Source organism: Pectinophora gossypiella, chromosome 9 (assembly GCF_024362695.1).
Source record: "Pectinophora gossypiella chromosome 9, ilPecGoss1.1, whole genome shotgun sequence".
In the NCBI taxonomy this organism is placed as follows: Eukaryota; Metazoa; Arthropoda; class Insecta; order Lepidoptera; family Gelechiidae; genus Pectinophora; species Pectinophora gossypiella.
The window spans coordinates 13,680,074-13,694,483 of NC_065412.1; the positions used below are offsets into that span (position 1 = coordinate 13,680,074).

The 14,410-nt window shown below is 36.3% G+C and overlaps 1 protein-coding gene across 1 annotated transcript; it reads left to right on the forward strand.

The window, feature by feature from the left end:
- Nucleotides 1–345: 345 nt before the first annotated feature.
- On the forward strand, nt 346–12,881 carry LOC126369631 (CTP synthase). The gene is made up of 10 exons (XM_050014148.1): nt 346–683; nt 777–947; nt 1,360–1,577; nt 2,277–2,441; nt 3,893–4,014; nt 6,434–6,688; nt 7,539–7,831; nt 8,591–8,819; nt 9,401–9,489; nt 10,118–12,881. The coding sequence occupies exons 1-10, from the start codon at nt 509–511 to the stop codon at nt 10,204–10,206; spliced, it is 1,806 nt and encodes a 601-aa protein (XP_049870105.1). The 5' UTR covers nt 346–508; the 3' UTR covers nt 10,207–12,881.
- Nucleotides 12,882–14,410: the final 1,529 nt, after the last annotated feature.

Below are 14,410 nucleotides of genomic sequence, written 5' to 3' on the forward strand. Positions count from 1 at the left end.
AACTCTGATATTATTGATTGATTGAAGAGCTCGAAATGAGGAGAACAAGATTGCAAACTAAGTTTGTGTAGGTAATTAATAAACTAATACGATACTAACGTATAAATACAATCAATCCAATAAAATAGATAAAAATCCACCTACTAAGGTGTTCCGGACATAAATTCACGTATCATATCACGCATTCGAGAGACGTTCAAAAATACAAACATTCTAAAATATCGAACAGACACAAAATTATAAATTGGCAACATTGGTCCGTAAATGTCATGGTTCATGACATTTACGGACCAATGTTGCTTCAGCTTTCTTTAGGGATATATATTTTTAGGAGTTGGTAACACTGCCCAAACACATGGCGCGCGCAGGCAGCGTACTTCAGCGTAGTTCATACTTTGTGCTTGCATGTGGTATTATAACGTTTTTTTATTGTGATTATCCGTGTGTAACTCTTCACTACAAAAAGAGTTAATCACTAACAACTTGCGTTGTTTTTTGTTACAATAAAATGCCAGACATGAAATACATATTGGTTACTGGTGGGGTAATAAGTGGCGTAGGAAAAGGTGTGATCGCAAGTTCTTTTGGCACAATTTTAAAAAGCTGCGGAATAGATGTGACTTCAATAAAAATTGACCCGTACATAAATATCGACGCTGGAACGTTTTCTCCGTACGAGCATGGTAAGTGAGGCCCAATACTGGACGTACCTAAGTTTTATTTATTTATTTTTGCACGGAAATTGGCGTTGTGTTGATTCTATTTTTGTGTTCTAGGTGAAGTTTACGTACTGGATGACGGCGGGGAAGTCGACCTTGATCTTGGCAACTACGAGCGATTCTTGGACATCACCCTTCACAGAGACAACAACATAACCACTGGCAAGATATACCAACAGGTTATTGAACGCGAAAGAAAAGGCGATTACTTAGGCAAAACTGTTCAGGGTAAGTTCCTTTAAACTAGGTCATACAAAGTAGAACAGCTTTTACAACAATGTGTTTTTGGAAATTTCTTATAAAAGCTAGTAACTTAGCATAATAAACTTAAGAAAACATGACACATGCATGTAGTTTAGGTTATGTATAGGAATGTAGGCATGTGTGTCACTAACTGTTAATCAAATAAAAGGATACTAGAGTTTAGCAAGAAAGACAAGCTTAGATAAAGAAGCCATTAAAATTCCATACACAGCAAGAATTTGTTTATTTTTTTGCTTTTAGTAGTAGTAGTTTAACAATGTATGCTAAAGTTATATATAGGCAAGTACCTAATTGTATAGTTTTAATATAATGTAACATATATTATAACTTTTTTTATGATACAATTGAATCTGAAACAAATGTTTTTTCCGTTTAGTAATTCCACACATAACAGACGCTATCCAAGAATGGGTGCAAAGAGTGGCGGAGATACCAGTAACCCCGGAGAAAACTCCACCGCGAGTGTGTATAGTGGAGCTTGGTGGGACTATTGGTGACATTGAGAGCATGTCCTTCGTGGAGGCCTTCAGGCAGTTCCAGTTTCGGGTCAAACGGGAAAACTTCTGTGTTGCTCATGTCTCCCTGGTACCCATGGTGAGTGAACTGTTTCTATGTTTGAAATTAATTTAGTTGGCTAAATAATATGCTAATTTTCAAATTGTAAAAGTAAATGATCTGCATGTTGTAATAATACTTATTAAATAAAAATTACACCAATTAAGCAGAATGCTACAGATCGTTAAAACTCAATTTGCAGCAACTTTGTTAATGTTATGATTATGTTAATTTAAATATTATTAATTATTAATATGAATATAATTGTGCTATTGTTCATACAGTAAAGAATGATGTATTGTACCTTCAATATGTTCAAAAGGAAACAAGAGTATAGTGCTGAACATGCAATGCCTAAAATAATGTTGTTCAAAACATATTCATGAATTATACAATGTGTCATTGTTTTCAAAGAAATGTAGCTCATATTGCTGGTTGAAATATAATCTAATTTTATATTTCTGCTTATTAAAGAAATGATGGTTCATTCTATTCAATGAAATAGTAAGTTACTAATAAATAAACTAGAGTTATATCATTTGTTATAACTAATGTTTTTCATTTTTACATGTGGCTACAACACATGTCTAAATAACAATTTCTTATCTTCACGCTATATGCCCTCCGGGTATAGTCAGAGAGGATTGAACGCCAAGTGAGTACTTGGCACTGCACGCTCAGCTTTTCACCATCTAAATGAACTGTCAAATTATAATGATTTATATCTTTATATTTCAGCCGAAAGCCACTGGTGAACCAAAGACGAAACCAACACAATCTTCGGTCAGGGAACTAAGGGGTCTCGGTCTGTCTCCGGACTTAATTCTTTGCAGATCAGAGAAACCAATCGATCATACTGTGAAAGAAAAAATTTCAAGTTTCTGTCATGTTGGACCAGAGCAGGTGAGTTCAACTTTAAGTTCTTTTCTCTTTAGGGCTGTCAGAAATGATGATTCTGCTAGTGTCAAGGTTCCGGAGAAAATATTTATAAAAAAAAATAACTTTGGAACAGGTGAGTCATTTTATTACATCCTATTTCTTGGCTTTTGGTATTTTACATATATGTAAACACAACATGATATTGTTTATTGTTATTGAATTTTTGTACTATATTACTGTAAATATTCATATAGATAAATAAATATTATTCATCTCACATACATAGATGTCAAAATATACCTATGTTAATATAACCACTACTATATCTTTAAGATTTATTATATATGACGGCGCATCCTACTGCGTCGGGTGGTTTCGTCTGGCCGAAGTTGGAACAGAGTGTTCGACAGCCGACACTCTAGCGAAGCGTCGTGTCTCTGGCAGCACTAGGCCATCTTGTTTATGACTTTTTGAGCTAGCGCGCCAAGATTTGCGACGAATCGCTAAATTCCTGTGTGATTATTGTGATTTTAATTACAATTTGTGAACTGTTGTGTTATTGCAGTTAAGGACTAGTTGTCGGTGTAATTAACTTTGTAATGTTATTGGATTACCTAAATTGATTTTTTATTACATTATATAGAGTTGAAGTGTTTCTTGAAGTTATCGTTTTATTCAGTGTCTAAACTTTATTTAAATTCCTTGGATCGAGATGTGTGACAGTGAAGGCCGCTCTGAACTCATATATATTAATTGGTTGAGCAGTTTCTAATGTTTATAAATAGGTACTTAATAGAATCGGTAGTTAACTACAGGTTATTAATGTGAATCATCTAACTGTACTGTATCCTTAGTTTGGTATCTTTTGTACTATAGTACGGAGACATAGCTGATTGACACATAGTAAATTTTTGTATAACTAATCATTTCCATATTGGTCATCACCAGCCCATTAACGTCCCCACTGCTGGGGCACGGGCCTTCCCTATAGATGGATAGGGAGATCGGGCCTTAAACCATCACGCGGGGCCAGTGCGGATTGATGGTTATTAACGACTGCTAATGCAGCCGGGACCAACGGCTTAACGTGCCTTCCGAAGCACGGAGAAGCTCGAGATGAAAACATTTTTTTTTTTGATCACCCATCCTATGACCGGCCTTTGCGAAAGTTGCTTAACCTCAACAATCGCAGACCGAGCGCGTTTACCGCTGCGCCACCAAGCTCCTCCATATTGGAATTGCTGTTTGTTAGTCTCACTAAAACTCAAGAATGGCTGCACCAATTTGGCTAATTTTAGTCTTGAAATATTCATGGAATACCAGGGAAGATTTAAACAATGAGAAAAATTTTAAAAGGGTGATACAAAGTTCAATGACTCATCTAGTTACATATAAAAACTATGGGATATCAATAAAAGCAAATTATTTTCCCTTTATATTATAAAAATCTTAACACTGTACTTTTGTCCTAACAGGTGATATGCATTCACGATCTGAGCTCTGTGTACCACGTCCCTTTACTGATGGATTCGCAAGGAGTAGTCCAATACCTAAACGAGAGACTGCAGTTGAATATATCTGTGCCACGTCCTAGCAAGTAAGTTATAAATCTATATCTATTACGAAATATTAGTAGGTACTCAATAGTCTAGATAGATAACCGCCTCCGTGGTCTAGTGGTTAGAGCGTCAGGCTCACGATCTGGAGGTCCGGGTTCGATTCCCGATGGGGACATTGTCGAAATCACTTTGTGAGACTGTCCTTTGTTTGGAAAGGACTTTTCAGGCTTGAATCACCTGATTGTCCGAAAAAGTAAGATGATTCCGTGCTTCGGAGGGCACGTTAAGCCGTTGGTCCCGGCTATTAGCCGTAAAAACACCTCCACCAACCCGCAGTGGAGCAGCGTGGTGGAGTATGCTCCATACCCCCTCTGGTTGATTGAAGGGAGGCCTGTGCCCAGCAGTGGGACGTATTTAGGCTGTTTATGTAAGTCTAGATAGATAGCGCCGGCGTCGGCTTAAAGACTATAGTACATAGATCGAAGAATTTCGCGTAGATAGGAGGACTCTGTGGTGGTCCCGGTTTAATAAGAGTTGTGGGTTCAAGTCCCGTCCGAGTCAGAATTGTTTCGATTTTCTTTTCTCTTTGTGACTTTCCCTAAGCCCGTGCTATAAAAACAAAAACAATGCCTGGTACATGATGAACAACTGTTATGGCTGATAGGGTGCCTTTATCACCATAAGCTTCATCATATAGAAAAAGAAAGAAAGAAATGTTTATTATACCTATAGTGACACCACAGTAACAAATATAAAACACAGAATAACACACAACTTACAATCAAATTTTTATTCACTTTAAAATAGTCGAGATTAATTAACCTGAAAACCCAAATCTTCTATCGATGTGAGGTGAATTACCAACCTCATCAACCCTGATGTCAAGGCTATTATTGAGCCGCCAAAGGGCTCTAACATGGCTGATGTAAAGATTACTCGCTTACATAAGTAAGTAGTAACTGGGACCAACGGATTTACGTGCCTTCCGAAGCACAGATCATCTTACTTTTGGAAAATCAGGTGATCAGCCTGTAATGTCCTAACCAAACTAGGAATCACAAAGTGTCACCGGGATTCGAACCCGGAACCACCGGGTAGTGAGCCTAACGCTCAACCACTGGACCACATAGGCCGTCAAAACCCAAATTACCTTGTATGTATAGTCCGTTCAAAAATGATCTTCATAAAAGGTAAACAAACCTGTTACTACAAAGAATGTTCGAATTTCACCTAAACTACGCAAAGTATTCTTCTAATAACATCCGTAGCACTCAATAGATGTATGATTTCTTAGCTCAATGTGAAATTAACGTAAAATAATTATTAAAAACACATTTTTTCATGTAAAAACAAAAATCAAACAAAACCTCACACAAAAAAGTTGACATCATAAATTCTTGTTAATCTGTGGCTAGCTGTCAATTTGACGATTAGTGATGAGACATTTCATTCAGGTCAGGAAAACGAGTCAGTTCCGTGAATAACGTGAGTGAGTGTACTGTACTTAGTAAGCCGAAATGCGCAGAAAAAATGTCTTTCAAAGTGAATTAGTGTAACCGCAAAGAAACATACAATATATATTTTAATATTATCATACAAAATATTCAAACAACCCAAGAGAGTCAGTTCATTTTAATAAAATAACTTGAGCTAAAATCAATTCAGCACTTCACTAACATGCAGTTTGACACAGATAAAAAATATCGGGAGCCATATTTGTTTACCTTTTATGAAGATCATTCTTGAACGGACTATATATTAAAACGCAATGAGGGACTTTCCAAGTTACAGTCCCCAAAAAAATATCCATACATAAACAGCCTATATACGTCCCACTGCTGGGCACAGGCCTCCCCTCAATCAACCGGAGGGGGTATGGAGCATACTCCACCACGCTGCTCCAATGCGGGTTGGTGGAGGTGTTTTTACGGCTAATAGCCGGGACCAACGGCTTAACGTGCCCTCCGAAGCACGGAATCATCTTACTTTAAAAAAATATATATAGATGGGGCTGTAAAAAATTACTTTCGTTTACCTTCTAATTACATGGATAACAGACATGTGCATCTTTTATCTTTCTTTCTTTCTTTCTATCTTTGTTTTTGGGTATAAATAATGACTCTTGTTATTACTACTTATTACACATCTTCCACCCATTACAATTCTTATTAAAATAAAGAGAAGTAGTAATAAATATGTTGCTACCTAAACAATTCTATACCATATCTGACCCAAATATCAAACAACAATTATTTTTATATTGTACCTCTGCAATTACATTATATTTTTGAATAATGATATATCCATGCAATGAGAAAGTATGTAATTAATTATCACATCTTTATGCGGATAATATCTATGGTATCGTCGAGAGTAATTCCAGAGCATGCTTTCTACATGAGACGAAAATTAACAATATTACACATCTGAACATTTACACATTCTGAACACTCACAGATTTATGTGCAAATGGCGAAAACTAGCGAAACGCGTGGACAATCTGCGTAAAGAAGTCAACATCGCTCTCGTCGGGAAGTACACTAAACTCGAAGACAGTTACGCGAGTGTGACTAAGGCGTTACAACACGCCTGCATTGCAGCTGGGAGCAAACTGAACCTTACATACATTGAAGCTGAGAACCTAGAGAAACAAATGAAAATCAATGATCCGGTAGCATACCATAATGCATGGCAAAACCTTTGTAAGAGCGAGTAAGTATCTTGGGAGTTAAAAAGTAATCTAAACAAGCAATTTGACATTTGCGCATATAAAAGTAAGTGCGCAATGCAAACAAATGTCAAATTGCAATATTTCTTTTTTAGATGAATTGCTTCGATGTGACCTTTTTTATTTGTTTGCATTGCGCACTTACTTTTATACAGGGTGTTAGTGACATCGTAACAAAAACTTTGAGGGGTGATTGAGGACGTGATTCTGAGATGATATCAAGTGGAATTTTCCGTCGCAAAAGTATGGAATTGAAAATAATTAAAAAAACACAAAAATTTTCAGGAATATTCAGACTGAAAATTCCACTTGATATCAACTCAGAATCATGGTCTGAACCATCCCCCTCAGTATTCGTTACGGTGTCACGTTAGTGACACTGTATGGGTGTTAACCCATACCTACTTGTATGGCTACCGTTATGGGCGGCGATATGGCTCACCACGTTATTCTAACATCAGTCTAACAAAAAGCTTGGTGAGGTGTGGGTAATTTATTCATCTTGCGATGGATGTACCTCTGACTACCCCAATTGGGATATAGTCGTGAGATTATGTTATGCTCCATACCCCTTCCGGTTAATTGAGGGGAGGCCTGTGCCCAGCAGTGGGACGTATATAGGCTGTTTATGTTGTTATTTCAAACATGTATTGTCATAAAGTGACATTTCGTTGTATTATTTCAATAGCCTACTTGATAACCTAGTCAAGTGAGACACTTTTTAAGAAACGTCAAAATAAAAAATAAACCGTTTGGGTGTGCGATGCGTTAAAACGGCTATGTGTTACACCTGGGAATTCTTGGACGAAATTTAAATCAAGATTTGTTTTCCAGCGGTGTGATAATCCCTGGGGGCTTCGGCCATAGAGGCATGGAAGGCAAGATCGAAGCGTGCCAATGGTGCAGGGAAACCCAAAAACCAATGTTGGGCATCTGTCTTGGCTTGCAAGCAGCGGTCATAGAGTTCGCAAGGAATGTTCTAGGGCTTAAAGGGGCTAATTCAACAGAGGTTGATCCTCAGTGCGAAGACAAACTGGTGATAGACATGCCTGAACATCATCCAGGGAACCTTGGAGGGACGATGAGACTGGGAAAGAGGAAGACTCTTTTGGAACCAAGCATAATTAGTAAGTATAAATGATATTATTCAAATTAGCAATAAGGCCGCCTATTGTACTAATTCTATTTCTCTTTTGTTTTGTATTTTGTTTTTTCCTGTTTGTGCAATAAAGTATTTGTTATGTTATTATCCAGTCCCTGTGGTACACAGCCTTGCTTCTCAAACGGGTTGCGCCAGTCCTGAACTTGTACCAATTAGGTACAGTTTGACTAACGGGACCCTTTTTTTTCGCATAATGTTGTTTGTCCTATTTTAATTAGGCATAACCTGTTAGGCATATTTTTTTTTGTCATAATCGTCTTTTGGCATAATGGTTACTTGTCATACTGTTTTACTTAGCATAATGCTTGTTAAGCCTAATGATGTTTGCCCTATTCTTGTAGGTTTATCATATTTAACTTGGATACCATAGTGTAATAGTAGGTTAGGGTGCGACGGCTAGGCCGCCAACATGTTTATTTAAATAGGTATAAATTTATGCTTAAAGTGTTTATGCTTTATGTGTAAATAGTTATGCCTAATGCTTTATGCGTAACGATTATTAGGAATAGTAATAAAACAAAATAGGGAACCTTGACTAACACATTTGGCTCGATCATTATTATGCGGCTTACCACCTATCATGTTGGTCTAAAAGCTCGATAAGGCGTCGGTTCTTAGTCCATCTTACAACGGATGTATCTCTGACTACTCCGTGAGCTTATGTTATAATATAAATGTTACTTGTGCCTATTATACAATTAAAATATATGAAACCATTACACAGCCCAATTATACAAGAAGGACGAGATAGAAGAGAGGCATAGACACCGTTACGAAGTGAACCCAGAATACATAGAAAGGTTGGAGGCGGCGGGACTGCACTTCGTGGGCAAAGATGAGAGTGGCAAGCGTATGGAGGTGGCTGTGATAGATTATCACCCTTATTACGCCTCGGTACAGTTCCATCCGGAATACCTCTCCCGGCCCTTGTCGCCTAGCCCGCCTTTCTTAGGGTATGTATCAATAATGTTTTGTTGTCATCGTCATAATCAATCAGCCCGCATCATCCCACTGCTGGGTATAGCTTCTTAACCTCATCCACAACTTTCCCGCCGTTGCAACGATGTTATCTGACCACCGGGCCGCTGGTCTATCCTTTCCCATCTCGTGGTCACCATTTTGTGATGTCCTTTGTCCACAGACCATCCTCGAGTCTAGCCAAAAAATTCAAACATGTAAAATGTATTTTTCTCTAACACAGTTGGCTCGACCATTATAGACGGCGATACGGCTCACCGCCTAACGCGTTAGTGTAACAAAAAGCTGGGTGAGGTGTGGGTACGGTCACGAGCATTAATATGTATACAATTTGGTACCATGTCACATTAACTTTTTTGACAAATTGAACTGTAAGTCTCACTAAATGTCAAACATGTTAGTGCGACAGAGTCTTAAAGTGAGCACATTATATTGCTCATGACTGTACTTAGTTCATATTGCGATGATTGGCAGCCCTATGGAAATATACTTGTGCTAGTTTAAAACTGATGTCTTTCTGCGGTATATTAAATTATGTTGTACTCTTTTTTTCTAGCTTGGTTCTGGCGTCGTTGGGTAAACTGAAAAATTACTTGTCGAAAGGTTGCAGACTCAGTCCTAGGAACCAATCCGACGTGAGCTCAGGTATGTTCGAGTATATTTCGGAATCTGAAAGAAAGAAAGAAAGAAACGTTTATTATAAAGAAGAGAATCTGGAGGCTGTTCCCCGTAGCATGCTAACCGCGTATTACGAGTGAGTCGTGCCGGTCGCGTAGCCTATGGGCTTAGAATAAAGAATATAACCTCGTATAGAACAGTAACTTTCCGCCCCGCAGCAATTCGTATCTGGCGCCGACCTCACCCCCTCTGGGTCTTACTTTAGTCTTAAATGGCCGTACGCCGCTAATGAGTAAGGAGGAGCGCTTTCTATTTCACACTTACACGGTGCGCGCAATAAGAATGAGATTTTTGTATGGAGAGTCCAGGGTAGCGAATTTACATATTGGCCAATAATTCAAATTCAAATAATTTATTTTCAGACCATAATAACCATAGAAAAAATAAATAATAATAAACAATAAATACATTTTTTTTTTAAATAAAGAGTACAAATACAAAAATATAAACTAAAAATTAAAAATAAAAATCAAGATAATGGCCACCTCTATTGAGTCGGTTATCGTTTCGCACGCGTTATGTAAGCAGCATGCTACGGCTACAGGTTTGTCTAATATAAAAGACCCGAGGCTAATATAAAAAAATCTTTTCACAGATGAAGAAGATTTATCCGTGTCCTCACTAAGTTTAGCCGAAGAGAAATCGGTCATCGAAAATGGAAAACATGTGAATGGAATCAAGTAAATAATTTTAAGTTTCTTACCGTTAGTTTTAAGTAGATTTTTTTTATTTAGGTCATGTCAATTTGTTTAAGTAATGTTGTTATTTATAGACCGACAAAGATGTTTTAACTCGTGGCCAGAATCGGAACTAACTCCGTAATCTATGAAAACATCATTTTTGACAGCTGTCATTAATGGAAAATCCAACACCAACCATCTGTCAACGTCATCCACACGTCAAAACAACCTCGCCGGTCTATTTAGTCTAAAGCTTTATATAATAGGAATAATTAGGGTGTTGAAATTTCTCAATTTTTTATATTTTCCATTTCCATGGCAACTTAGCTCGCTGAAGGGCTCAAATGACAAGTAATCAAGGCAAAAAATTATAAGCATACGATAAGTTGGCAAAACAATGGGAACAACTCTAAAATGCGATTAATATCTGATAGACAGGAAAGTATAAACTATAACTTGTGTTAACTGTAGCTATAACTTGGTAGTAATAAAAAAATACTTAAATATCTGAACATTCAAAAGAGACCATTGAAAGTCCCGTTACCATTACTGCCAACTTATAGCAAACGCATCGAAAGTAGGGCTGCCAACCGTACGAACGGTTGGACTATCGAGTATCGTTCAGAATTTTCTGCTTAGTTAGTTTTAGTTTTACAAACACTTAAAGAGGCTTATTATTTTCACCCGAATTCGAGCTTCCTCTCCTAGAAATAGTTTTACTACCGACTACTTCTGACGTGACTTAATGTAGATTTGCCCCAAATGGCATTAACTAGTTCGTCGAACAAAAATTACCACGAACAAATTGGATTGTGGGAAACGGTTTCATCCCAAATCAAAATTTTAATAATTATGAAAATGATCTGTCTTTATGCTCCAGACATTATCTACGTGGATTTATATTTTTTTGGCAGCCCTAACTGTAAATTCACAATGCAACTTTATTGTTTACCCAATAAGGTAACATTTTGATCTTTCAATTATCATACACCTATATGTATAGGTATGAATTTTATGAATTTGATGTTATTTATCTATGTTATTGTTGTTTGATAGATATAGCTAAGCTAGGAACAGCATAATATTTTATCTTGTAACTGACTAACGGTATTGTTGTCTAACTAGGTTTTCAAAAAATAGGCCTCGATTTAGGCATTTCATTAGCGAGCCATGTCGGGAGCCTTTGCCGGCTCTATAATAACCCTGACACCAGGGTTAATGGGGTTGGTTATCCACCTCACAACCACAACCCACACGATAGAAGAAGATGACCCGCCAACTTCGATCGGTATATTGATTTCCGTGTAAAAAAGGAAACCAGTAATAATAATATAGAAATGAAAAGGTTTAGTACGAACCGGTGTGCGTGTACGAAACGATTGATGAATGTGGAGGAAACAAGAGAAGTGTGTCAGGATCGACGCAAATTGAATTTCATAGTCTCTGCTTACCCCGGTGGAAAATAGGCGTGAGTTTATGTATGAGACTGATTGTTGATCATCTTAGACTGCTCAGATGATCAAAAATCAGTCTCATTTGACTTTTCGACTTATCTTCGAATTTTATTTATGAATTAATTAAGAATGAGTGCGACATTTGACCGCTTTTATTAACGTCACAGGACAGTATTTCCACACAAACTGAAAAGAAAACTTTCCTTTTGTCGTTTCATAAAAAATATCTTATTTGACTAGATTGTCAAATGGCATGAAAGCGTAACATAAACAGCCTATATACGTCTCTACCCTCGATCAACAGGCGGTATGGAGGATGTTCCACCACTCTCCACTGCGTTGATGGAGGGCGTGGTAGATTGAAAGCGCGCCCTTTAAAAATACATGCGATACGACTATTAGCCTGTAATGAAATGTCTTACAATTGGCTACATAAAATATGAAATATGTCGGATATGGTAGTTTATCATTTAACGATATTTTGTGCAATAGTTTTTTTTTATAAAATCATTTTTAAATATTTTATTTTTGCAAAATAAGAATACGTTTTTTGTCTGTATATTACAAGACCTGAAACACGGGCGGCCATGTTTGAGCTTCGTGTGACGTCACATTTCACAACAAAACTATCTGTCAGGTCAGGTTTCAAGTGATACTGTTTGACAGTTTTGTAAGTTGAACTGTGACGTCACTGGGCAAAATGTCAAGTGATTGAAAAATAAATGTGTTTTTTCTAGTATATAAAGCTTTACCGAGAAAATAAAATATTTTGAGAGGTATAAAATAAGCAATTGTATTTTTTTTAAATACTTATCCGAAAACTGTAAAGTAGTCAATTCTGCCGTAGAAATCACTAAATAATCGTATTATGAATTATACCTGCTGGCAACATGCCAATAGCGATTGCGCCGGTTGTGGCCTTATTTTTTTCTTGTATGTTTACGCTAGTTAGACAACAATCTGTTTTTGATGATTTCTATCATTTGACTCAAGTAAATATTGTAAGATTTTCATGTTTACATTTATAAAAGATACATTTTCTCTCGTATAGGTCACAGACAAGGGACCTTAGCCAAGTTATAAACGATTACAAAAAACGTCAGTGCCAGTGATAAAAATGTATGGGATTGACATATCAGCTTATGTCAATCCCATACATACATTTTTACAACTCATAATCAATCATTTATTTGCAAGAACTCAAAGTTAAATATCTTGGATAAGGTATATGGGTTGTTCTTCTTTTTTATCGACAATGATCTGTCCTTCGTTCTGCTTCTGATAAGTTATGTTTTAGAATTTTATTTCATGTTTTGATTGTCCAAAAATATAGTTATCTTATTATACTCAAAATACAAGCAAAATACTAATCGGTTCCTCAATTAGTTATTAACGTAGCTTGATCGTTTTTCACAAAATTATGTGACAGAGTGGTAAATTGAAATGCTGTCTCCGATGAAAAGGGCCACTCTGTCACAATATTTTTTGGAATGCGCCTGCAAAGAAAAGTATGTTACCAAGATAAAGAGAACCACTAAATAGTCCTCTACAGACACATCTTTATATGATGTTTTAAAATATTTATTGCCGTTATAATTTTAAAGATGTTAAATCCGATAAATCGAGAAAATGTCTTTTTATTGTCGATAAAAAAGAAGAACGACCCATATGTCAATTCCATACATTTTTATCACTGTCACTGTCGTTTTTGAAGTCGTTTACAAGTTGAGTAGTCTCCCCCTCTCCCCTTCCCTTCTCGTTCCTCCGTTCTCGATGTCGTGTATTAATCTTTCCATAATAAGATATAAACATATTCATAAGGTAAGCGTTTTTAATTTCAAATAAATGTAAGAGAAATATTTTTAAGTATTCATGGAAATCAATTTCCATTGGTTACTTTTTGTAGCTATGTGTACAGAAAATTCAACTTTTTTTTTACTTAGAATCTCAATATTTGCTATTAACTACCTAGTTATGGTCCAGCAAACGTAACTAACATGATCAGAATGAAAGCAGGACAGAGATAGTACATTAGCCTCCATCCATCGCCTTTCGCCCTTGTGCGAAAGGGACATCTCTCGTCTCTTTCGCACTACGGATATACAGCTTAGTACGAAAGAGACAAAAATACATAATTTTAATCAAGTTACGTTTGTTGGACCATTGTTATTTTATTACTTCCGTAAAATTATTAAAACTGGACTATTACATTGGTACTGAACATTTATATTATGAACTTTTGCAAGTTTTTCGGTAACTATACATTCTGCCAAAATTGAGTAGAAAATTATAATTGACAACATTTCATTTTTACTAAGGTGCCTTAAATCGAAAACCATTTCGAGATATTTCTATGATTTACACAAAACACATTTTTTCAGATTTTTTAATTCAGTAATAATAGAAATATATTGAAAAATCCACGAGGTCAGAAGAGGAAGGCATAATAAGTTCAGATCTTTACATAAAAATTATAAAAAAAGTAAATGTCATACATAACATGACACTTTGTTTGCGACTTGTTTTAAATACGCATGCAAAGGTACATTGCATTATACTGCCTTCATTCTATCAATGGCAGAATCCAATTTTCAAAAAATATTATTTGTAACTTCTAGTGGAAAAATCTTGAAAAGAAAAAATACGTGTCTTCTATTTAAACAAGTACTTTCGAAATAGCACAAAAAAACCACGGCTTAAAAATTTGAAATGTTGTCAATTCTAGGAAAAATATAATTATTTTATCACTGAGAC